General features: G+C 44.6%; 1 protein-coding gene across 2 annotated transcripts in view; it reads left to right on the plus strand.

Annotated features, from left to right (window-relative positions):
- Positions 1–311: 311 nt before the first annotated feature.
- The window catches only part of LOC135206223 (N-alpha-acetyltransferase 10-like), a 43,980-nt gene continuing 19,361 nt past the window's right edge, over positions 312–24,930 (plus strand). Inside the window, exon 1 of one of the 2 annotated variants that reach the window (XM_064237571.1) lies at positions 312–470. In XM_064237571.1, coding sequence (XP_064093641.1) covers positions 450–470 — 21 coding nt within the window. In that variant the 5' untranslated portion in view covers positions 312–449. Of the gene's footprint in view, positions 471–9,875; positions 9,916–24,930 lie in introns of those variants that run through there. The other variant, XM_064237572.1, reaches the window with a different exon arrangement.

Genomic DNA, 24,930 nt, shown 5'->3' on the forward strand with positions numbered 1-24,930 from the left:
CATCACCCTAGATTTTATGTGATTCATTTTCATACAGTTTTATTTCCTTTTTTGGCTCATTCGTATAAATCGATTTGTTTAAATTCCCTTCTATTTCATTTCAAAGCGATCTATGATTACTACTAGTTCCAGTTTTCTCTCAGAGCTTAAATACATTTATGTATATACACCTAATATATATAGTATTTCTATATCCATTTCCTAGTTTTAGCATTGTTTCTTTCAGTGTTTAGTTTGCTTTCATGCATAAGTGCTCCTTTTAGCAAAATAATTGAGTGCCGTTGCATAGTATGTAGGTAACGTGAGTGACCTGACATCCTATGTCATGTCATTACTACTACTACTACTACTATTGTTTAGGTCCGGTCCAGAAGAAACTCATGCCTGGTCGTCCACGTAATTAAGTGTTGGTTATTTTCTTTATTTTGGATTTAAAAACAACGTCCAAGATGAATATCAGATGTGCAAAGGTAATTCTAATTGTTTTTTGTTCGAAATAGGCGTACTATACTGCGCAGTAGGCCTACCAGGTTGGAAATTTAAATGTTGGGGCAAGAATAGCTAGGGTACCTAAGGAAGCTACTAGTAGCTACTACCTAAGTATACCTACTACCTACTACCTAGTAGGTAGGTACTACCTCAGGTGTTACCTAAGACTATAACTCGCATAGGGATCTGGCAGGTTAGGGTACCTATGGCCTTTTAGGTTTTGGTCGGGTTAAGGTATCTAACCTAGCTAATTAGGTAGTATAGCTAGTAGCCTACTAGGCTAGGCTAGTACCTATACCTAATTTTGGTTAGGTACGGGTCATAGGTAGGTAGGGTAAACAACCGACTGGACTGGCCAACTCACTGACTACCGCGTTTTTGGCCACCCACCGAAAAAGTACTTAAACACGTCTTGACACTGTAGATGGTCGTCAGCCATGAGTTGTTGGTGTGAAAGCAGGAGCTCAAGACCTCTACTCCTCTTTCAAAGTAAGTATTTTTTCCAAAGTTAGAAAATAAGGCCATATTTTAAGATTTAGTAAACAGAGGGTAATGAAAAGTGTGGCCAACGCAGTGCACACTACCCCCATGATTAGGGTTGCCAAACATCTCGATTTCGCGGGACATGTCCCGAATTTTATTATTTTGTCCTGAGTCCCGGATAGACCCTCCCGGGACGGCCTTTTGTCCCAGATTTCGTTCATCATAAAAAAAATAAATAATGAAATAGACTAATAATAAATGAATAAATCAAATAAAGATCATTACATTATAAAATAAATTAAGTAATGGTTTTCAGTTGAAATTATATTGATGAAAACATAATTTGAATAACCCAACGAATCAGCAATGCTGCTAAAAGTTACGCGACGACTGACGCAGTCAATCGCATTTGCAACTTGTTCGGTTGCTTGGCTGCAGTCCGGCGAGTTGCACTCCTGCATCAGTACTGTATTAGGGTAAAAAACCGCATGGTACAGGGGTGGACCATGTACGATCAATGTGTACAACCCCCAAAAAAGTACATTATAACACGTCCTGACATCGGAGATGGGCATCAGACGCGACTTCTTGTTGGTGAGAAACGAAGCTAAAGACCTCTACTCCGGTGTCAGGACGTGTTATAATGTACTTTTCTTGGGGTTGTACACATTGATCGTACATGGTCCACCCCTGTACCATGCAGTTTTTTACCCTAGCCTCTCATTCAAGTGTGTGTGTCGTTACTGTTTGCTACGGCCTACCTTTTTCATCTTTAAAACAAGATGTCAAAACGTAAATGTAAGTTTCTAGATGAATATTTCAGCAAATGGACATTTATCAAACAAGGCAGGAATTGTTATGAAGCAAACTGTCGATTATGCCATTTCAATTTCACTATTGAACATGGCGGGAAGAATGATATCAAGAGGCACATAGAAACCACAGAGCACAAACAAAACGTTTCCTCCACTTCAAAAGATGATAAAATAACAAATTTCACTTATATAACTTACCCGGTGGTTACATATAGCTGTCGTCTCCTGACGTCACGGCAGAATTTGACATTCGCGGTAGCGCTAATGGTTTGACAGGTGATCCCTCTACTCCCGCCCTCTACCGGGTACCGGGAACCATTCCAACAATAAATCAGAAGTTTCCTGCCGTCGGAACCGGTAACACGGTTCCTCTGCTGGTTGGAATTTGGAATTGATCATCTTGGTTTTCTCCTTTTGGTGATGTACCTTGAGTTTACTGATCTTTTTGCTAGCGCTATAGTTATTTTGGTTTTGATATTGTTGTCCTTTTTAGGAATTATTTTGAATTCTTCACGATGTCTGACACCGGCTCTGTTCAGTATAGGGTGTGTAGTAGTGGGTGTAAGACTAGACTTCTTAAAGCTTCACTTGATCCTCATTCTACTTGTGTTAGTTGTAGGGGACGTGAATGTTCTTTTGAGAATACGTGTGAAGAATGTAAGCTCTAACATCTCAGGAGTGGAAGGCACTGGGAAAGTATATGAGAAAGTTAGAAAAAGATAGAATCAGAAAGGCTTCACAGAGATCTTCTTCTAAGTTAGTGAGTAGCCAGGATATTCCTCTGAATTCTATTAATCCTGTTCCTATTAACCCCGTAGTGGTTGCTCCTGCCCTCTCGAATCTGTATCTCCCGATCCCGATCCCGTGTCAGTATTACGAGCCGATATGGACTCGAAATTTGTCTCTTTCCTCACCACTATGCAGAAAATGGGTGAGACAGTGCAAGAAGTGGTAGTTAAGTGTGATAAATTACTTAGTGCAAGTGTAGTGGAGGAGGTGGTTGTTCGGCCCGTTCGTTCTCCTAGGTCTAGGGCCCCTGTCAAACTCCCCAGATCCTGGGAGGAGGCATGCCGAAAACCGAAGGGAGGCGAGCGGGACCTGCTCCCGAGCAGCCGCCCCCTCAAGCAATCCTGTAGCCGTATCCCAGGATGCTGTCGCTCACCATTGGAAAGGTGTTGCGAGGAAGTGTTTTTCGTCAAGTGACTCTAGTTCAGATGTTTCCTCTTATAGAGGTTGGCGTAATAAGACTTCTAGACCGCTGAAAAGGTCGCGCGATGTTTCGCCTGCTGCGGTTCCCAAGAAGGTGGCGGCTGCCGAACCTTCTTGTAGTTTTTGGGAGGAGCCTGAAGCTTTTTCTCCGCGGCGGTTTCGATTTATCGCCCTTCTCTCATAGAAGTGGAGAAGCCGAACACGCACACTCCTTCGGAGCCTTCTCCAGAGCCTCCTCAAGCGATAACTCCTTGCGGCCCCATTCCAGACGTGTTTGTGGATCATCCTTCTACACCTCCCGCGCCTTCTACGTCGGTGGATCCTCAACCTTCGGTTGTTTGAACAGATGAATGCCAAGTTAGGCAGTATCTTGGAGCTTTTTGGCAAGTCTCTTTCGTCCCCGAATGTGCTCCCGACCGCCTTACATCTTCCGCAGATACTGTGCAGTCCTCTTCGCAGGTCTCCTTTGCAGTCGCCTCTTCAGGCTCAGACTCTCCATGTGACTCCTCTTCAGACGACACTTCAGGCGCCTGGTCGGACTCCTTTCCTGACTCCGTCTATGGCGCCACGTCAGGCTCTCGCTCGAGCGCCAGCTCAGCCGCCAGCGAGGCCGCCAGCTCAGCCGCCAACGCAGCCGCCCGGATACGTCTCAGTACAGGCTCAGACGTCTTCTCCTGCTTTCTCACACCCTCCTCGGACGCGTCAGGGTGTGACTTCGCCGAATAGGATTCCTCTTCCGATGGAATGTTCGCCAGTTTCGTCGAAGGAAGCTTCGGATTTGGAGGAAGAAAGAGAAGGACTTACAGAAAAAGACAAGCATTTGTCGGGGTATAAACTCCTTTTACGATCCTTCGTTGACAACTTTGGAGATTCTTTTGCGCCTTCCGTTCCAGTTTCTCCTAGTTCGCAGTGGAAAAGGAAAAGGGACAGTAAGCCTGACTCCTCGTCCTCGTTCACGCGTCTCGTCCTCTCGATTTCGGCTAAGAAAGCTATCAAGAAAGTTAACGCTTGGCTTTTGGAGAAGAGGGAACAGGGGAAAAATGTTTTTTGTCTTCCCCCCTTCGAGACTTTCGTCAAGGAGCCGTGTCTGGTATGACATGCGAGAAGTTTTTTCCCTGGGTGTGACTGCCTCCGCTCAGGGAGACTTTTCTAGTCTCGTGGACTCTTCCCGCGCCAGAGCAGCCCTTAATACTGCTAAGATTTTCTTTTCCAACACAAATGAAACTGGAGCATCTTTGCAAGAGTGTTTTCCGTGTTTTCGAAGTTGTTAGCTTCCTGGATTGGGCCATTGCTTCGCTGGCCAGGAAAGTCAAGTCATTTGGACTTTCGGAGGAGCAGTTGAAGGATTTTGCCTCGGTACTGGATTGTATCGATAAAGGCATCTGTGATGGAGCTTCGGAGCTCGCTGCCATTTTCGCCTCTGGAGTGTTGAAGAAGAGACAGCTTTGGTGCTCCTTCTTGTCGAAAGGGGTTTCATCGAACCAGAAGTCTGCCTTGCTCTTCTCTCCTTTGGACAAGAAACACCTATTTCCGCAAGAGATTGTGAGCGAGATCGCTCAATCTTTAACACAGAAAGCGGACCCAGGATCTTTTAACACAGTCAGTGAAGAAGCCCAGGAAGATAGCTCCGGTTCTTTCTGCTTCTCGGAGTGCTCCCTCCAGCGGAAGCCCCTAAACCATTTCGAGGGAGAGCTCCCGTTCGATCTTCCTCCAGGTTTCGTGGGAGAGGTAGAGCCTCTTCTAAAACCACTCCCTCTTCCATCAAAAAGTAGGCCCGTAGTCCTCCACACAGCAGTAGGAGCCAGATTACACCTTTTCTGGCAGACCTGGTTTCATCTCGGAGCGGATCCTTGGACGGTCCAGGTCCTGAAGGAAGGATACACCATTCCGTTCATCAAGCACCCCCCTCACAGAATTTCCTGTGAATTTGTCAGCCTACTCGGAGAACTCCGAAAAATTTGCTGCCCTCCATCAAGAAGTTCTCGCCTTACTGGCAAAGAGGGCCATAGAGTTAGTGGACCAACTCTCCGCAGGAAACAGGATTTTACAATCGCCTTTTCCTGGTAAAGAAGGCCACGGGGGGTTGGAGACCGGTGTTGGACGTCAGTGCCCTGAACGTCTTTGTCCTGAAGACGAAGTTTTCTATGGAAACGACCCAATCGGTATTAGCAGCTCTTCATCCTGGAGATTGGATGGTTTCCATAGACCTTCGGGACGCTTATTTTCATATTCCGATTCATTCGGAATCGAGAAGATTCCTGAGATTCGTGTTCCAGGGCCGCATTTATCATTTCAGGGCCCTCTGCTTCGGCCTGTCAACAGCTCCACAAGTGTTCACCAGAGTTCTGTCGTCAGTAGCAAAGTGGCTTCATCTAGACGGGATACGAATATCCATGTATCTAGACGATTGGCTTCTCAGGGCAAGGTCCAGACAGAAGTGTGTGGAGGACCTACAAAAACTTTTAAGGATGACGGAAAGCCTAGGTTTGTTAGTAAACAAAGAAAAGTCATGTCTCACTCCTTCTCAGGAGATAGTTTATTTAGGAGTGAGAACTGAATTGCAGTTTGTCTTTTTTCAGGCTTTTCCGTCCTCGCCAAAGGATCGACTCTTGCCTGAACAAAATAGACGAATTTCTCGTCAGACAAACTTGCTCGGCGAATCAGTGGATGAGCCTTTTAGGAACCTTGGCTTCAATAGAGCAATTTTGTAAGTCTGGGCACCCAAGGCTCAACATGAGACCACTTCAATTTTACTTGAAGCAGAAGTGGCAAAGGAAGAAGTTCCCAGACTCCTTCGTGTTCCCCATCTCGGAAGGAATCAAACAGGACCTACTTTGGTGGAAATCAGAAGGAAGGCTAGAGGAAGGCTTGTCTCTAAGCCAGTTGAGCCCCAACCTTACGCTTTTGTCAGACGCATCGGACAAAGGGTGGGGAGCTACTCTGGGGGAGAAAGGAAGTGTCGGGTCTTGGCAGATCATCAGAAAAGCTTGGCACATAAATCTAAAAGAGTTGAAGGCGATTCATTTGGCTCTAATGCACTTCAAGACAGAGGTAAGAGGGAAAGTAGTGCTGGTTCAAGCAGACAACACCACGGCTCTCTCTTACATCAAAAAACAGGGGGGGACACACTCGTTCTCTCTGTGCAAGGCGGCGAGAGACCTACTCATTTGGGCGAAAGAGAACAAGGTTGTCTTGAGCACAAGATTTATTCAAGGCCTCGAAGAATGTAAAGGCAGACATTCTCAGCAGGAGAGGACAAGGTCCTCCACAAGAGTGGACGTTTTTACATCCTCAAATATGCAAGAAGCTTTGGGGGATTTGGGGATGTCCTCAGTTGGATCTCTTCGCCACAAAAAACAAGACAGCCTGTCTACCACTGTATTGCTCCCCAGTTCCAGACGAGGAGGCGTTTACAGTGGATGCCATGCTTCTGGACTGGTCAAATCTGGATCTGTATGCCTTTCCACCTTTCAAAATGCTAAGATTAGTTCTGGCAAAGTTCAGAGGTCATCAGAACGTCAGGATGACTCTGATAGCCCCTTTTGGCCGGCCAGGGAATGGTTTCCGGATCTACTACTGCTGTTGACGACTTTCCGAGAGAGTTACCGTTAAGGAAGGATCTACTCAGACAGCCCCACTTTCCATGCAGGTTCCATCACAACTTGTCCGCTCTTCGACTAGTCGCCTTCAGACTGTCGAGCATTCTCCTCAGAAAGAGAGGATTTTCAAAGAGAGCTTCAAGGGCTATTGCTAGACCCAGAAGAGAATCCTCTGATCGAGTGTACCAAGCTAAGTGGGTCCAATTCAGAGCTTGGTGCAAAGAAGAAGGAATTTCGTCTTCTAAGACCTCTATAGCTCAGTTAGCTAACTTCCTTCTTTTTCTTCGTGAGAAGAAGAAGCTTTCTACCCAGACGATTAGGGGTTATAGAGCTATGTTGTCTTCTGTGTTCAGACATCAAGGATTAGACATTTCTAATAATCAAGACCTCTCAGACCTGATTCGTTCCTTTGTATACGACCAAGACAAAGGAGTCAAGAACAGTAGCTTGGAACCTGGATGTAGTTCTTAAATGGCTGATGTCAGATAGATTCGAACCGATCTCCTCTAGTTCTTTTAGAGATCTGACCAGGAAGACCCTTTTTCTTTGTGCTTTAGCATCAGCTAGAAGAATCAGTGAGCTGCATGCTATTGATAAGAGAGTTGGATTCGCTAAGGGCAATGCCATTTGCTCATCAATGCTGGGGTTTTTGGCTAAGAATGAAAATCCCTCACGTCCTTGGCCTCGTTCTTTCTCTATAAAGAACATTTCAGAGTTAGTGGGGCCTAATGAGCCTGAATGTCTTCTCTGTCCAGTGAGAGCACTTAGACATTATGTGCAAAGGACCAAAGGTATAAGAGGTAAGAGTGATAACCTGTGGTGTTCAGTGAAAGATCCTTCTCGTCCTCTTTCTAAAAATGCGCTCTCCTTCTTTTTAAGGAGTTTGATTTCTGAGGCACACGGACAATGTCAGGACTCAGATATCAAAGTGTTTAAAGTCAAAGCTCATGAAATTATAGAGCAGTGTCTACGTCTATGGCCTTTAGACGTAATCTGTCTTTGAAAGACTTATTAAATCACATATTGGAGAAGCAATTCTGTCTTCGCATCTCATTATCTGACAGATTTGCAAAACCACATATGAAAATTGCAGTACATTGGGGCCATTCATTGTGACTGACACGGTATTGGGTGAGGGAGAGAAGGATGTATCCCATCCTCACTAACTTTTCTCCTTGATTATGTTTTTTGTATTTTTAAGGTTGTCTGAAGATACAGGGAGTTTTTTGAGTATCTTTCAGTCTTTTAATGTCTGGTGTATTTCTTAAACGGTTGTGGTGATCCCTCGTTTTTCATTGTATTTTGTGGTGATTTGTACTGCGCCCTGAGCAGGGGCATTATAGTCTTGTCCGTTACGGTCACGTCCTCAACGGCAAGTACTTATTATTGTGTCCGACGCACGGATCTATATATCCTGTCGGTACAATAAAGGCCAGCAGACTACAGAGGCAGTAACCACTGAGTCAGCGGTCTTTAAAGGTAAGGAACCTATATCTTCGGATAATTCCAACAGTTATTTTAGCTGCCATTGTCCCACCACCTAAATGTGTCAATCAGCTATATGTAACCACCGGGTAAGTTATATAAGTGAAAATGACATTTTTATAATAATATAAAGTTTCACTTATACTTACCCGGTGGTTACATAACGAAGCCCGCCCTCCTCCCCTCATATGGACAGGTAGGCATGAAACTTCTGATTTATTGTTGGAATGGTTCCCGGTACCCGGTAGAGGGCGGGAGTAGAGGGATCACCTGTCAAACCATTAGCGCTACCGCGAATTTCAAATTCTGCCGTGACGTCAGGAGACGACAGCTATATGTAACCACCGGGTAAGTATAAGTGAAACTTTATATTATTATAAAAATGTCATTTTCTTGATCAAGAAAAACACAGTTGAAGAAACTAAGATAATAGCAGCAGAAGTTGCCATGACCTTTCATACTGTTTGCCATCATCAGTCATTCAGTTCAAATGATTGCATGAATGTACTACTGCCAACAGTATTTCCTGATTCCAAAATTGCAAGCAAATTTTCTAGTGCTAGGACAAAATGTTTTGCAATAATTTAAAACGTTCTGGCTCCACATAGCATTGCCGAAGTTGTTAAAGATATAAATAATTCTTCTATTGCAATACACCCCCTGAACACCTGAACTAGCCCTGGTCACTTACCAGCCCGAACCATCATTTATTAAAAATTTACCAAATCTTTGGTTAAAATAAACGATCAGTGTTGCCAATCTCCTGGCAAACACCCTCGTTACCTAGTTACCAGCCCACCGCTAGTAGCCCTGCCTCACGGGCCGGTCACACCTGCCCTCTCACGTCAATCACTTATCGTTCGCGGTGGAGTACAGATGTATCCACAGCGAACTCCTTTTTGGTCTTGCCCGGCCTTCATTTGCACCTTTGATTTGATTGAATTTGGTGACGAATTACGCATCCCTTTGGATAACGGTTGGATTGCTCTTAATACCTTGTCATTAGACATTGATTCTGCAAAGGAAGAAACGACACAGGCTACGACAACGACTACTGCATCCTCGGCCACGACATCACAGAAAACGACGAGCGGAAGTTCAACAACGTATCGTCTTTGCCAACAATGCAAGAAGAGGATGAGTACCCTATGACACGATAGTCATTCCTTATGCGTAAATTGTAGGCCTGTTCAATATAATGTAAAGACCAGATGTTTGGAATGTCAGGAGTGGTCTTTGGACCAGATGTTAGGGTATCTCAAACATAGGAAAGGTCTCGTATTAAGAAGTAACTGTAGGCAGGAAGAGACTAACGTAGATCAAGATAAAGACTTAGAGACAGTGCTCTTTAAGAGACTTGAGAGTACGCTGACATCGAGTATGGAAACATCTGTTACCGATTTTATGTCAAGATTATGCCGAGGATGGATAGATCGAGCAATAGGGATAATAACTGAAATTACTAATCGTTCTGTTGTTCCAGTCCCCTGCCTGTTCCAGAATCAGAGCCCTAACCGGTGCTGGGGGTTATGGGGATCCGCAAGCCCACGGGCAGGATCCGCCGTCCCCCCTGGCGCGGAGCAGGCAGTGTTGGCAGCAGATTCCCCTTCCCCCGATGACATCTCTGTTACCGATTTTAGGTCAAGATTATGTGAGGATAGATCGAGCAATAGGGATACTGAAATTACTAATCGTTCTTTTCCAGCTCCCCTGCCTGTTCCAGAATCAGCCCTAACCGGTGCTGGGGGTTATGGGGATCCGCAAGCCCACGGGCAGGATCCGCGTCTCGGCGCGGAGCAGGCAGTGTTGGCAGCAGATTCCCCTTCCCTCGATGTGTAAGTTCTCAGGATGATAAAAACTTAGGTCAGATATAGACGAGTAGGGATAATAGGCTACATAGTGTTTAGTTTAGGAAGAGAAGTGCAGGCTTCTCGGGTCGGTTTTCTATTAAAAGTAGTAGTTTTTAGAGGCACAGTGTCCTTAGAGCATCTTTAGGATTTTCCTGCGTTCGAGTTCCTTGCATCAGAAGCTTTTAGGCCAGGGTTGGTCTTTCAGATATGCTCCTTCGTCTTTAAGGTTACTTTCCTCTACGTATACGATACGATAATTGTTTATATCAACTAATTCTCCGTTCAATGCATATTGACTTACGATATTCAGTATGAAGAGAAATCGAATAAAATTAACTACGGTTAGCCTAGTGTTCACGATGATATATCGTATGCATATCAGTAGCCTAGCCTAACCTAAAGTATTCGCTGTACAACATATCGGTAGTTATTTTTATATTGGCTAACGCTGTAGGCTTAAGGCATTCTGACTTCGGATAATTTAATACAGGTGTAATTGAAAACGAACGAGAATCCGATCTGAGGATAATTAATATGAATGTAATCGAACAGAATGAGATCGGATTCTGTCCGACTAAAGCATTATAATTTGTATTATGTGTATCATCATATTGGCGTAGTATAAACACTAAACTCGGCAGTCATTCACGCTGGAATCAGCGGATGACGAATACGGGTTTGCGTCGCCGTATCCATCTCATTCTCTCCTGATTGACTAAAATGACTAACGTAACAACACTCTCACTTATGCCAAGTTTGTACAAACGTCTTAAAGGAGACGTGTCTTCAACTCATGTTGACATTTAATATAGTCAATGACGTATCTATCTTGGGGCATATAATCAGATGTCAGATATAAGGAATTTTGTATGTATGACGTCTTCATTACGTTTTGAAACAAGGACTATTGCCGTCAGTATTTGCATTGAGGTATGTCAATTACAGTTACATATTATTACCAGTCGTATTATCAAATTACAATGACAACTGAAATTAATATTAGGCCTAATAAAGTTAATTTAATTACCTTTAAATATTTTATTACTTTTCAATTAAATTACAATTACACTAGCTTGTCGTCAAACAGCACTATTGTAGGGAGGTGTGGTTTAGACAGACAAGGATGCCGGCTAGGTCTATCTTTTTTTTTTTCTCCTTGGCTTCAGATTCAACCATATCACTTGGTCTCGGCTAATGTTTTTGTCCTTAGTTAGCATATTAATGAATATCTGGATACTTAACTTATGTAACGAAGTCATACTGTTCGTCTTACGATGTAATTTAAGACCAAAATTAAATTTGACTGATACGTCTCATTGGAAGCTAGTTTTTCCCTCGGGTTTTTAGATGGCGTTAAATTTAGGATTCCGTTCGTTTTCACTCGTTTTCATAGGTATTACGAACCTTACACTTTCTATACGTTATTAATCCTTTGTCTGTGTGAAAACAACAGTATGAGCTCTTTCATGCTATTAGTTTCTTTACCACGGTCTGCGTTGGAATTCATACATAAGCTCGGGACTTCTGTCCAGGTTGCTGATGAACGTAATTTTGCCTTATTAGCTTCAGCTGCATTTATAACATGATTACAGTAATTACCGTCCTACGCGGATGAATACAATAACGGATGTTGCTATCGGATTCGATTACTGTCACACGCCCTGATCAATACAATAAATTAATGTGTTATAGGAGTCGATCGCATTAGCAACAAGTTCTCGTTCGGTTGTTCATAGCTGTACGGAGTTATAAGATGTTTTATCGTTAAGATAATACCCTTTTTAACTTGCTGAAATTTTGCGGAGAGGTGGAGATATTAGACGATCCGTAATTTTCTCTCTCTCTCTCTCTTTTTTCCCTGATTTTATCTCTCTCTCTTTTCCCTGATTTATCTCTCTCTCTTTTCCTGAAATTTTATATTCTCTCTTTATCCTAGACGATTGTGTTTTCTCTCTTCTCTCTCTCTCTCTCTCTCTCTCTCCTCTCTCTCTCGCTCCTCTCTCACTTTTCTGATTTCATATTCTCTCCATATTCTCTCATCCTATTTTCCACGCTCTCCTAACACTGGACTCATTGTGCAACAGAGGTTTTTCTTCCTTTCACACCTTTTCAAACTTTCTCAATTTCCCTTCAGCGCTGACTGACCTCATAGGTCCCAATACTCGGCCTTTGGCCTAAATTCTATTTTTAAACCCAACAATCTTGCTGTCTGAGTTAGTATTAGAGTAGGGAGCGGATATCGAATAGTAGAAGGTATTCATGATATGATATATCACAAAGAGGATTTTAAGTATTAGGAAAGATAGGAAAGAACATGTCTGGGTCTATCTGAGGGTATTCTTCCAAGTGCCAACCAGGCAGAGTACACACAGGCAGGTACAACACTACAAGAGAGGACATCACTACGATCGACGACACCGTTGTCTCCTCCGTACATGAGAGGCCTAAGGCCACATGGGAGGTCTTCAGTTTCCCTCCATACATGAGAGGCCGAGAGCCACATGGGAGGTCTTTCAGATTCCCTCCATACATGAGAGGCCGAGAGCCACATGGGAGGTCTTCAAGATTCCCTCCATACTGAGAGGCCCGAGAGCCACATGGGAGGTCTTCAGTTTTTCCTCTACTCAGTGAGGCACATAGCCAGCTGAGAGGAACAGGTGTATCCCTTCCGCACTCAATGAGTTTTGACCTTAGGGTAGAGGTGCAGGGAGTTTTTCCCTCCACACATGGCAGGCCTAAAAGGCCACACATGGGAGATTAGCTTGGACGAGTGACAAATGAACTTGAGACTGACTCGCGTACTCAATTATATTGACTGACAACTAGTACAGTGGAGGGCCGGGCAGATTTGATTCCCCACCTCCAAATTAATGTTGTTAATCGGGCTAGTTCAGGTGTTCAGGGGGTGTATTGCAATATGAAGTTTTTATTGTAAAACTAATATTGTAATACCTACCTGAACACCTGAATGATTCCCACCCTCCTCCCCTCTCATACAGAGTTATTGGGAGTTATGATTGACGTGAGAGGGCATGGGGTGACCGGCCCGTGAGGCAGGGCTACTAGCGGTGGGCTGGTAACTAGGTAACGAGGGGTGTTTGCCTTAGATTGGCAACACTGATCGTTTATTTTAACCAAAGATTTGGTAAATTTTTAATAAATGATGGTTCGGGCTGGTAAGTGACCAGGGCTAGTTCAGGTGTTCAGGTAGGTATTACAATATTAGTTTTACAATAAAAACTTCATTTTTATAGCATATCTACAGATGCAAGTAACCATAATGCTGAGAAAATATTTCCGTTGATTGTAGAATATTTTTCACGGAAGAATGGCTTGCAGATAAAATTATTGGCGAGTAAAATCCCTTCCCAAATGAGGACCCTTAGGAAACAATTTATTCAAACTTCTGCACGGAGAGACCTCATCGCAATTAGGGACCTGGGAGTTAAAAATTGTGTAGCTTTTGGGTGGGCGATAACTCTAATATCCTAATTTTGGGTGGACGTTTAGCGTTAAAGGCACAAATAATGTCTTTTCGAAAGTCAAGGAAAGCATGAGTGACTCGATGGAAGGTGTAGGATGCCCAGCCCATATTCTCCACAATGCTGCACATACCGCTGCCAATGTCTTGTCTATTGATGTTGAAGTAATTGTTGTTAAAGTGTTTTCATACTTTAGTATTTACACTGTTCGAACTGAGAAACTGAAAGAATTCTGCGACCTTGTTGGTGTTCAATATGCATCAGTTCTCTCTCATTCTAAAACTCGTTGGCTTTCTTTGATGAGGGCAGTTGAGAGAATCCTAAATTTGTTCATGAAACTTACCTGTCAGATATATACATATAGCTGTATTTTCTGAAGTCCGACAGAATTTTAAAAACTTCCGACACACGCAGTGGTCGGCCAGGTGGTTAGTACCCATTCCCGCCGCTGGGAGGCGGGTATCAGGAACCATTCCCATTTTCTATTCATAATTTTGTTCATGAAACTTACCTGTCAGATATATATATAGCTGTATTCTCCGAAGTCCGACAGAATTTCAAAACTCCCGGCACACGCAGTGGGCGGCCAGGTGGTTAGTACCCATTTCCGCCGCTTGGGAGGCGGGGATATCAGGAATCATTCCCATTTTTCTATTCGGATTTTCTCTGTCGCGGTAGTTGAAAACACCTGTTTCCATTACCTCCGCCTAGGATTTTGAAACTTCATTAGCCGCTTAAGTATCCTACTTAGTTTTTTGAATGATTGACTTGGATTTGTGGCTAGGCATACGCTATCATAAATTAATTAAAATTTTTTCATTGCATATGATGTCTGAATCTAGTTAGCCTAGTTTCAGATTTTGTTGTCTGCAACGGGTAAGGGGAGGCTACCGAAACCTTCGGTAGACACTCGTTTAGTATACATGACGTTTACATGTTTTCTTTGTTGAGAGATCAATGTAATTAGTGTAATGTTGACTGATTCCGAAAGAGACGTATGATTCGTATGTACGCAAATTAGAGCGTGATGAATCAGGAGTCTTCCCCTTCAATCCACACAGAAGTTAGGATAATGAACCTACTAACCTCCAGTAGACTTTATTTTGCCTAACCCTGTGGTATGGCTTACGGGCCTAGAGGAAGTTCTGATGGAGAAGTAATGCCCCATTTCTATTATTGTGGATTACATCAAGTAAGCTTGAAAAAGTGCTCGCTCTCCAATCAGTGTTGTGAGTGTAGTGATGTTGATTTTGCCCCTAGTGTTGTGGAGGGGGCGTCAGATCGGTCCTATAACGCCTCTAGGTCTAAACCTCTGTCGGACTCCCAGGACCAGGGAGGGGGCAAGTTGAAAAAACCGAAGGAGGGTTACGGGAACCCCCCACCGATCTGGCGTCCCTTCGGCAGGATAAGGCTGCCAAAGATCGTGCACGTGCACGAATCATGAAAGATTGCTTTTCGTCCTCCGAGGCGTCCTCCCCGCAAGGTTGGAGCTCTCGGAAGGACTCGCGCTCTAAGAAGCTTAGAGAAGAGGACGCTTCACGTCCTCTCTCTCGTCAGGAGGGAACGTCAGATCCGCCCCATAACGCCTCTAGGCCTGGACCTCTGTCGGACTCCCAGGACTAGGGAGAGGGCATGTCGAAAGCCGAAGGAGGGTTACGGGGAACCCACATCGATCTGGCGTCCCTTCGGCTTGACTTAATATCGATAAGCGTGACAAAGACGCAAAATGTCGCACAGGCGGCTGTCGTCTTGGTCAAGAGATTAAAAATGTCAATTAAGGCAGGACCCACAAGGATGCCTTTCGAGACATTCAAAGCTCTATCGAGAGGAAGGAACGTCTTTACTCTTGTAGCAAGGATTGTTTTCTTTGCTTTCCAAGACACTCCACCTTCACAATTTGCCTCATCGAAAGGCCAGGAAGGCCCCTGGCTTCGTTAAGATGGCCACTTCGCTCTCTGCGAAGAGAGCGTTTAAGAGAGTCCAGGATTGGATGGATTCAAGGAAGGTTAAAGGGAAGACTTCGTTTTGCACTTCCTCCATCTAGACTGAAAGGGAGAGCTGGATCTGGTACGAAACAGGAGAAGAAACAGGATTGAAAGCACCGTCTTCTTCTCAAGGAGATTTCGCCAAATTTGGTGGACGCTCCAAGGAGGTCTTATTGTCATCGGCTAAGGTTTTCCTCCTCCCCTCATGGCGCTATGTATACGTTATGTGACGTTCGCTTTACTACGAAACGGGATATTGTTCAAGCTCATAAGATTGACGTCCGGCAAGCTGATTTGCATAGTCAAAAACAGCTCGCCAAGACGCATCTACTCGTCCCTAAGGGACGCTCTGTCAGCGGACAGAGATGACACTGGACAGACTATCCTAGTTTTCGACAGGAGAAGGGCAAAGAATTCCTCATACCCAAGAACACACAGGCGTCCTTTTAAATGCCCTTCTGCAGTGTCGATGAGCGTGACAAAGACGCAAGATGTCGCACAGCCGGCCGTCGTTTTTGTCAAGAGTGGCGAACGTCCTTAAGACTCGTCCATGATGACGATCACCGTACTTATGCTTAGGACGCTCGCGTTTCATGAGCGGCTCTCCCCTCGCCAGGAAGCCTCTCAAGTTACTCGTGTTGACGCACGTCATTCACTATGACGCTTCCCTTGATGTTCGTCGCTCTTCTATTCCGGACGCTCTTCAAGACGCTCAAGAATGCAATCAGGACGTTCGGTCAAGCACCTCGCGACGATTGCCTTTCGGAACGCTCGGCGTTCCTTTTTTGAGCGCGTGTCTGGATATGTTCATTTGCATTACTAAGACGCAAAATGTTGCACAGGCGGCCACCGTCTTTGTTAGAAGGTAACGAAAGTCTTTAAGGCCGTCTTGGAGACGATAGCCTTACGTTTCCTATAGTGCTCTCACACTTTAAGGAGGGCAGTGTGCGGCTCTCCAGGACGCTTTTCGGGTGGCCTTTCAGAAGACGCTCGACGTCATAAACATTGATAAGCTTTTTTGGAAGACGCTCGATGTCTACATACTGGACGCTCGCAGGACGCTAGCGAGGACGCTCGCCAGGACGCTAGCGAGGACGCTGAAGACGCTCGGCGCATCCTACACGTCATGACGCTCGGTAGAGCACTTACCAGGACGTTCTTCAGAACGATAGGCGTCCTACGCATCAAGACGTGCGGCAGGATTCCTGCAAGAACGCTCTTCAAGAGGGCGTCGTCGAAGTAGAGGAAGGAGTTTGGTCTCGTCAAGATGTCTACTTCGCTTTCTACGAAGGGAGCGTTCAATAGAATCCATCACTTGATGAATTCCAGGAAAACTGTAAGCAGATTTCGGTGTCATAAAACGGCCTCGTCTGCTTTCGGGATTGCGCTGCCGAAGGGGAACATTAAGGTCCTTCCTGTCGTAAGCCCAGTCCTCAATCAGGAATCCTGACCCCCTTCCTCGATTTCTGCGGGAATCGGGAAGGCTATATGCTCGAATTCCTGGATTACTTTCCGTCATGCAATTGGGTTAGTTCTCATTGACAAGGTTCTTAATAACATTTTATCGCATAAGCGGATAAGTAACAAAATTTCGAAAGAGCTCTCATTCATTAGTCAGAGGCTCATCCAGGAAAAAGACTTATAGACTACGTCCATGAAGTCTTATGTCAAATATCATAAGAAGCTTGAACTTTCCTTTTCGATCTTCGGTTCTCACTTGAGGATTTCCATTTGAATAATATTATTCCTTTTCTTGGCAAAAAGAATGAAGACAGTCGATTTCCATTCTCTCTCTCTTCCGTCGAGAGGAAAGAATGTAGTAGAGAATTAGATGTTCAAGTGACTGCATACTTAAGGTTATTTTATCTTCGCGTCATATTACTAATGTAAAGTTCAAGTCATATACGCATATCGTGGTTACCTCTACAGATGGCAACCGAAAGGACTGTTATTTTAAGTGTATTTAATCGGTCCTTCCTGCAAACTTCCAGGAGTTTCCGGTGTAAGGACAATGCTTGAAGGTATTGTTACAACAACACCAACTCAGCTTCTGCATGTAGCGAATTATGTTTCGCTTAAATATGCCTGCTTGAGAATTTTCTTATGATCGATAATAGTAACGAACCTTTTTAAATATCTAACTTCCCTGGTAGTTACATATATATAGCTTAATCCCGCCGATTCGTCGCGCGCACGGCAGAAATTCAAAATTCGCGGCTATCGCCGATAGACGGTCAGGTGATCATATCTGTGCTCCCTCTAGTAGGTATCTGGAACCATTCCCATTTATCCTCAGAAATTCCCTGCCGTCGTTCGAGCAACACGTTGGAAATTCGCTCTTCTTTGTTTGGGTTTGCTTTTACTACAATTGGTGAAGTACCCATTGCTTACTTTTTTGTTACTTAATGGCTTTCGCTGATATCAGATTATCCTTAATTTGTTTTACACACGAATAAGTTTCAGTTGGTCAGTTTCCGACTTCTACAATTTTTCTTGTTTTCTGAATTCAAGATGGCCGACTCTGTAGTTAAGGGTTTCGAGTCCCGGCTTCCATACAACTCTTGATCCTCATACAATAGTTAACAAATGCAGGAAGCAGATATGTACATTTGTTAGCAGATTGGATGAGTGTGTAACGTTCTCTGAGAAATAATGAAAAGTATGTTTACTATAAGATGCAATTAGATTTTAATTAGAAGAACTAGATCGTATTGTGTTCTATTAGCTAGTTCTTCTGATAGTCAAGCTTGTCTAACCTGTCTAATATTAATATTCCTGAGCCTAGCCCTAAGTTAAGAGTACCAGACCCACCTGAGGAGTCGTAGATAAGTTAGCCGACTATGAATGTTTTTGCGGCTAGTTCGGCTTGCGTGTTAATACAATCACCTTTCTTCGGAAAGGGGACTGAATAGACAGTGCGTAGTTTGCATCGCAAATTTGGTGACAGTGTTAGTGTAGTGGAGGTGCGCCCGTTCGTGTCTGTCCACGCTCCTAGTCCTAGACCTCTCCATGCTCCCCAACCCTGGGAGAAGGAATGTCGACCGGCGAAGGGAGGTGAGAGATGTTAAAAAGCGAGCGGGCGTCCCCTCGAGCGATCCTGCTGACGCATCCCAGGACGCTCTCCCTCGCCACAGGAAAGGTGAGATGAGGAAGTGTTCGGATACTTGCTCTCCTGCCAATATAAGAGGCAAGATGTCGCACAGGCGGCCGTCCCCTTTGGCAGGAGGTAAGGAAATATCGGACGAAGAGACTTTCGGTGCTTGCGTCTTCGTCTGATGACGCAAGACCTCGACGCGGTGGCGTTCAACCCGTAGAATCAAGAGACCCAAGTCCCCCGTAGCGTTTACAGCAACCGTCGTGCAGTAATTGGAGGAGAGCATAACGCACAGCTCTTCGGAAGAAGTAGTTTGCTTTACATCGGTGCATGCTTCTCCCCCTCCCCCAGACTGGGAGGTGTCTCATGGAGCGTCTCCACCTTGTCGACAGAAGATCACTACTAGTGTCTCCGAAGCGGTAGATGGGCGGGCAGTGCCGCCTTCAGTTATTCCCCAACAGCAAGAGGTACCGCAAGCAGCTTTCTTGTCAAAGCTTCAGCAGTCCATTACGTCTCGGTGATGTCTACAAGTCGCATGGACTAGCAGGTGAAGCGCGACCGATTAAAACCAACAAGATAAAACCGCAGTTAGCACAGCGTGACGCTAACAGAAGGCAAGACGAAGACTCGTTGCAGGTTGCAGCGCTCTTAGACACTCACAGCAACCATACACCCGTGACGAAGCAGACGCAAGCATGACGCACGAACAAACCAGGCTCCCTCGCAGCTTACCGGACGTGTGACGGGAAATGACAAGGATCGTGACGCTCCCTCGCAACAGGCTGGACGCACGCAGGACGCACGCAGCATGCTCCCTCGCAGCAGGTTGGACGCATGCATGACGCACGCAAGTAAGACGATGCGCGTGATTCCCCCACTCTCGCTTCGAACAATCGGAGAATACGCCAATACCTGGATGAGATATCAGAGGAGGAGACGCAAGAAACTCTTCATGCGGCGATCTGAAAAGATTACTTGCGGTATTGGCGGACTTATATCCGAATATTTTTCAGCAGGCTGTACCTCGGAGCCCGCCCTCACAGTTTATGAAGGGTAGACCCCAGAAATCTTCCTCCTTCAAGAATGAGGTCTCCTCTGCCTTAGCCCAAAAGGCAACGCAGGACTTTATATCTAAATCCCCGATAATGGTTTTCATGATAATCGGGAACCTCGCCGAATGCTCGAATTCCTGGAATTTCTAGCGTTTGTAAGAAGAACTGCTACTGAAGTAAGGATACCTCTCAGTAGACGACCAACCCTGGAATACAGAAGAACGAACGCGAATATCCAGTTTGACTTGAACTTTCGTCTTCGGGTTTCTGTTTTTTCACTATTGAAGTTTTCCTTAGGGGAAAACTTCTCCTTCACTCTCTTGAATAAGAGAAGGAAGGGTGTAGATTTCCAATCCTTATTCTCATTCCTCTAAGGGAAAAGAATTTAGGATGGAATTCGTTGTACAGAAACCTACAAATACACGACGTATATTACCCTCGACACATGATTCTGTTAAGCAGTTGAATTGTCCGGGGGTTAGTCACATACCGTAGTTAATTCTACGGTTTGTGACCGAGACGGCTAGTATCCTAATGGAACTGCAATTCGGGACTGTCTGCATCTTCCCAGGAGTTACCAGTTTCGATTTTTACAGATACTTATGTATGGTCACGACACCACCACCTCAGTTTTTTTGTTTTTACTGAAATCCGTTTTCGTTTTAAATATAAGTTGCTCGAGCATAATAGATCCTTTTTTTTTTAACGCTCGATTATTCTAGCCGAACGCATTCCTTCGAAGAATGGATAACCTGGCAACTCAGGATAGCGAGTGAGCAAGAACCACTGAGTAGGGGACTACAGCAAGACAACCTAGTTCCAGCTGGCTCTCCGAGATGCATTGTCGGATTATGTGTCTCTCCCATACAAGGATTGACTAACGAACCTTTTCTCTGTCCAACAATATCGGACTCACGTCTCTGATTAACGGGGATTCTCGCATACATGAATGACATCTGCATCCCTTGAATATTGCGAGAATTTGCAACAGATATATATTCTGGAATCTTTCATCTTTATGTTTACCGCACGGTAACAGAAGTCTTTACTAGTCTCACGCTGCATCGCATTGCGATAATGCGGAATTATTTCTTCAGACATCTGAGTTTGTTGTCAAAAATATCTCTTATTCGGAGAGGTGCAATTGTTTGTTTACTTGTTCACCGGAATGACAGATATATACGGAAGACATCGCCTGCTCCCCGACCTTGCCAGCTCTACTTCCAAATAATCAGCCCATGAGAAGTAGTACTTCCCTGTTTTTCATTACTGGAAACCGCCCCGCTTTCATTACAACTACAATCCCTCACCTTACAGCAATGAAATAGCTGTTAGCGTTTTCAGTCCTTTATAAGCACAGTTTCAGAACCTTGAGAATCCTTCTCTCGATTCGGCTGTGAAGACGTAGTTTGCATTCACTTTCCACCTTCGTCTTCAATTGAACATAATGTTGTTTTCGTTTTTAGCTGAGATTCAACTACTATGAGAATGTCTTGCCATTAAGAACCTCGGTCTCCAGAGGGCAATTGACTTTCGCTTATTGGGCACATGCCTTAAGAGATCACGTGACTTGCTCGGATGCTTGGACAACTTGCCTCATTACCGAAACGCTGTCAGTAGGCAGTTGTCAGAGCGCCCGATTCAGTACGGTTTACGTTGTGGGACTCAATAGGTTGTTCCAGAACAATCAGTTGAGTTTGGTGGCACGACACCAACAAGCTACAAGAAGGTTTCGAACTTCAACAGAAGAACCCCGACCATAGTGTTGCATTCAGACGCATCGGACGTGGGGTGGGGTGCAACACTAGGGAATGACGGGATCTCTAGTCTATGGCAAGATCAAAGTAGTTCAGGTCAACGCAGACAACACCACGGCGTTTGGCCTACATAAACAAGCAGGAGGCACTCGTTCGGACTCCTTTTACGAGGCAGCAAAGGATCTCTTATTGTGGGCGAAGGAGAGGAACATTACTCTTCTAACTCGCTTTATAGAAGGAGAGAAGAACGTCAGGGTGGATCTCCTCAGCAGAGAAAGACAGGTTCTCACGACGGAGTAGACCCTGCATCAACGAGGTATGCAGCAGACTCTGCAATCAGTGGGGAGAACCGTCTATAGACTCTTTGCGACGCAGAGAACAAAGAGGTTACCTGTTTACTGCTCTCCAGTCCCAGACCAGGAAGCAGTGGCAGTAGACGCCTTCCTCATGGATTGGGAAGGAAGACACGTACGCCTCCCCCCCATTTAAGATCCTAGACTGAGTCATGAAGAAGTTCAGGGAATCGAACAACGTCCGCATGACCCTGATAGCTCCGTTTTGGCCCATGAGACCCTGGATCACAGATGTGATGGAGTGGCTAGTAGACACCCCCAGATCGTTACCGTGTCGGAACAATCTACTCAGACAGCCACATATAGAGAGACAACATCAAAATCGCCTCTCTCTCAATCTAACTGCCTTTCGACTATTGAAAAACTGGCAGAGCGAAGGGCTTTTCGAGGGAAGCTGTAAGAGCAATCGAGAGAGCGAGGAGGACGTCCACAATCAAGGTGTACCAGTCAAAGTGGGACGTGTTCAGGAAATGGTGCAGAATTAACAACATTTCCTCTTTCAGTACCTCTAACTCAACTAGCAGATTTTCTGTTACACTTAAGAACCCAAGAGAAACTAGCAGTATCAACTATCAAGGGATAACGCAGCATGCTAGCCTCCGTCTTCCGTCACAGAGATTTTGACATGTGGGAGACAAGGATCTCTCGGACCTCATAAGGTCCTTTGAGACAGTTAAGATTAAGGATAACCCAACCCCCTCTCGGAATTTGGATGTTGTTCTGACTTTTCTAACCTCGAGCAGGTTCGAACCCCTCGACAAGGCTTCATGGAAGGATCTCACCAAGAAGACCCTATTCCTGGTTGCGTTGACAACGGCCAAGAGGATGGAGAGTTGCAAGAATGTAGGCTTCAATGGGGAGAATCTCATGGACAGTCTGCTCGGGGCTGCAACTAGATTTTTCTCGCCAAGAATGAGAATCCTTATCACCCATGCCTAGATCCTTACCATGCCAGGGTTATCTCAGTTAGTAGGACAGGAAAAGGAGAAAAGCCTTTGTCCAGTTAGAGCCCTAAAGTATTATCTACAGAGAACCAAAAACTTAAGAGGACAGACAGACAACCTCTAGTCCTTGGTAAAGAAGCCTTTCACTACCTGTGCCAAAGAAACGCGCTGGCGGGTCCTTGTCAAGGATTTAAAATAAGGGGAAGTCTCACCAGAATTTGATGAGGAAAAGCTTCCCAATACTCAAAGTCAATCGCACGAAGTAAGAGCTGTGGCGACTTCGAGGGCGTATAGACACCAATCGATGGAATCGATCTTTGGAATTGACATTCTGGCGAAGCAAGTCAGTCTTCGCAGATTTTTGTTTTTTTGTGGGGCTTTACCTTAAAGACGTACAGACCCAATATGAAGATTGTTGTTCCCTAGGGTCCCGTACGTTGCCTCCGGCGCCGTAGTTGGAGAAGGTACAACTGCTCCTCAACCTATAACCTTATTTTATACCCTTGCATGTTATTGAACTTGGACCCTCACAGGCTGTCTGTGAAGGTTGTTGCAACCTTCCACAGTCTGGGGGTGAAAGTCTAAGTTACGTTTTATGGAGTGTGGTTTTTAGTGTGTTAGTTGGTCAGGTGGTCAGCTCATTGTCCATGGGCTTTGCCAGGATAGCAAGGTGGTGGTCTAGTCAGGTTAAGGTCGAGGACCGTCTGACAGCCCCACAGAGACTTTATACAGGCCCCCTGGGTGGATCGCTGGGTCCTAATAAGGAATGCAGGCTAATGAGGCAGAAAAAACTTCGAAGCCAGCTTCTTTCAGGTATGAACCAAAAGATTATTGGTACAAGCCAATTTGTTTGTGATCAATAATTTTACGAATTCCCAACGGTGCTGCGGTTCTCTGACCCACACCAAAGTGCCAATCAGCTATATATATAACTACCAGGGAAGTTAGATATTTAAAAATGTTATTTTCATTTTAAAATAAGTTTTTAAATATACTTACCTGGTAGTTACATATATAAAAGGTCCCCCCTCCCTCCATCCTCTGAGAAACAGGCATGGAATTCTGAGGATAAATGGGAATGGTTCCAGATACCTACTAGAGGGAGCACAGATATGATCAACCTGACCGTCTATCGGCGATAGCCGCGAATTTTGAATTCTGCCCTTGCGCGCGACGAATCGGCGGGATTAAGCTATATATATGTAACTACCAGGTAAGTATATTTAAAAAACTTATTTTAAAATGAAAATAACATTTGAAATAACAAAGTAAAGTTAAACTAAATAATGATTAAAAAGTAAACAATTAAGGGAATAAAGCTTGCACATCATAAAACAGTGTTGTCGTCTGCTGCTCGTAACTGGGTTTTGTTTGTGGAGTGAGCGCTTAGGAACCAGGAACAGCAACGTGGTTCCAGTGCAATGTGAGTGAATTATGACCAAAATGTGTATAATTACAATTAAATAAGCACTGTGGAGTTTCAGTTGTGATGGCAGTAAGGATAAAACCACCGATTACCAGGTGGTAATTTGAAGGTCAGTTCAAACCATGACCCCGGGAATAAAAAGTTTCATGTTTTCACTAATATACGTAGGCAACAAAATGTTGTTTGTTCCGACACGGCATACAAACCTTCGGTCCTTTACAATAGGAAGGTACTAGCGGCAGCTGGGATAGGTCGTAAGCTTTCGAACAAGGGGTTCGGGTAGTTTACTGCTTTGTCCGACAGGGCGCGCGCGCGACTGGGTGGTAAACAAATCACTTTTGCTTTCGGCCTGGCTGGCGTGTAGACGTGTATCATCGCTCTCTGCCCGCTTCATCGTCGTTGCTTCGCATGGTTTTGTGTTTTTCTTTTTCTATTTTATCTAGTGAAAACTGAATTGTAAGTACAATCATTTCATATTTATTCCATGAATCAATTGTGAATTAAAGGATCTGGTTTTCTTCCATGCCCCTCCGATTACCCCCGAGTGCCGGACTGAAGGCGTAGTGCGGGAATTCATTTTTCCCAGAAATGATCCTCGTATTGTGTATGCTCGGTGCCGAGGGCGGGAGAGTGCGATCGCTCCCGAGCTTATATTTTGTTGGAAATGTGTAGATGAAAATCGTAAGTAAGTGCCCTTTTCATTTATATTTTTTTGACCTGTATGCTCGTTGCCGAGCGAATGCGGCTCGGCACGAAAACTTATTCTGTATGGAAGTGGAATAATCGCAAGTACAGTATTCTTTTTTCATTTTCATATATTTATTTTGATTGTAGCAATACTCATTTTGGATCAGTTTTCCACTCTTACCCAACGAAATTGATCCTTTCCCCTTTTTATTTGAATGAA

This window comes from Macrobrachium nipponense, chromosome 29 (assembly GCF_015104395.2).
Source record: "Macrobrachium nipponense isolate FS-2020 chromosome 29, ASM1510439v2, whole genome shotgun sequence".
In the NCBI taxonomy this organism is placed as follows: Eukaryota; Metazoa; Arthropoda; class Malacostraca; order Decapoda; family Palaemonidae; genus Macrobrachium; species Macrobrachium nipponense.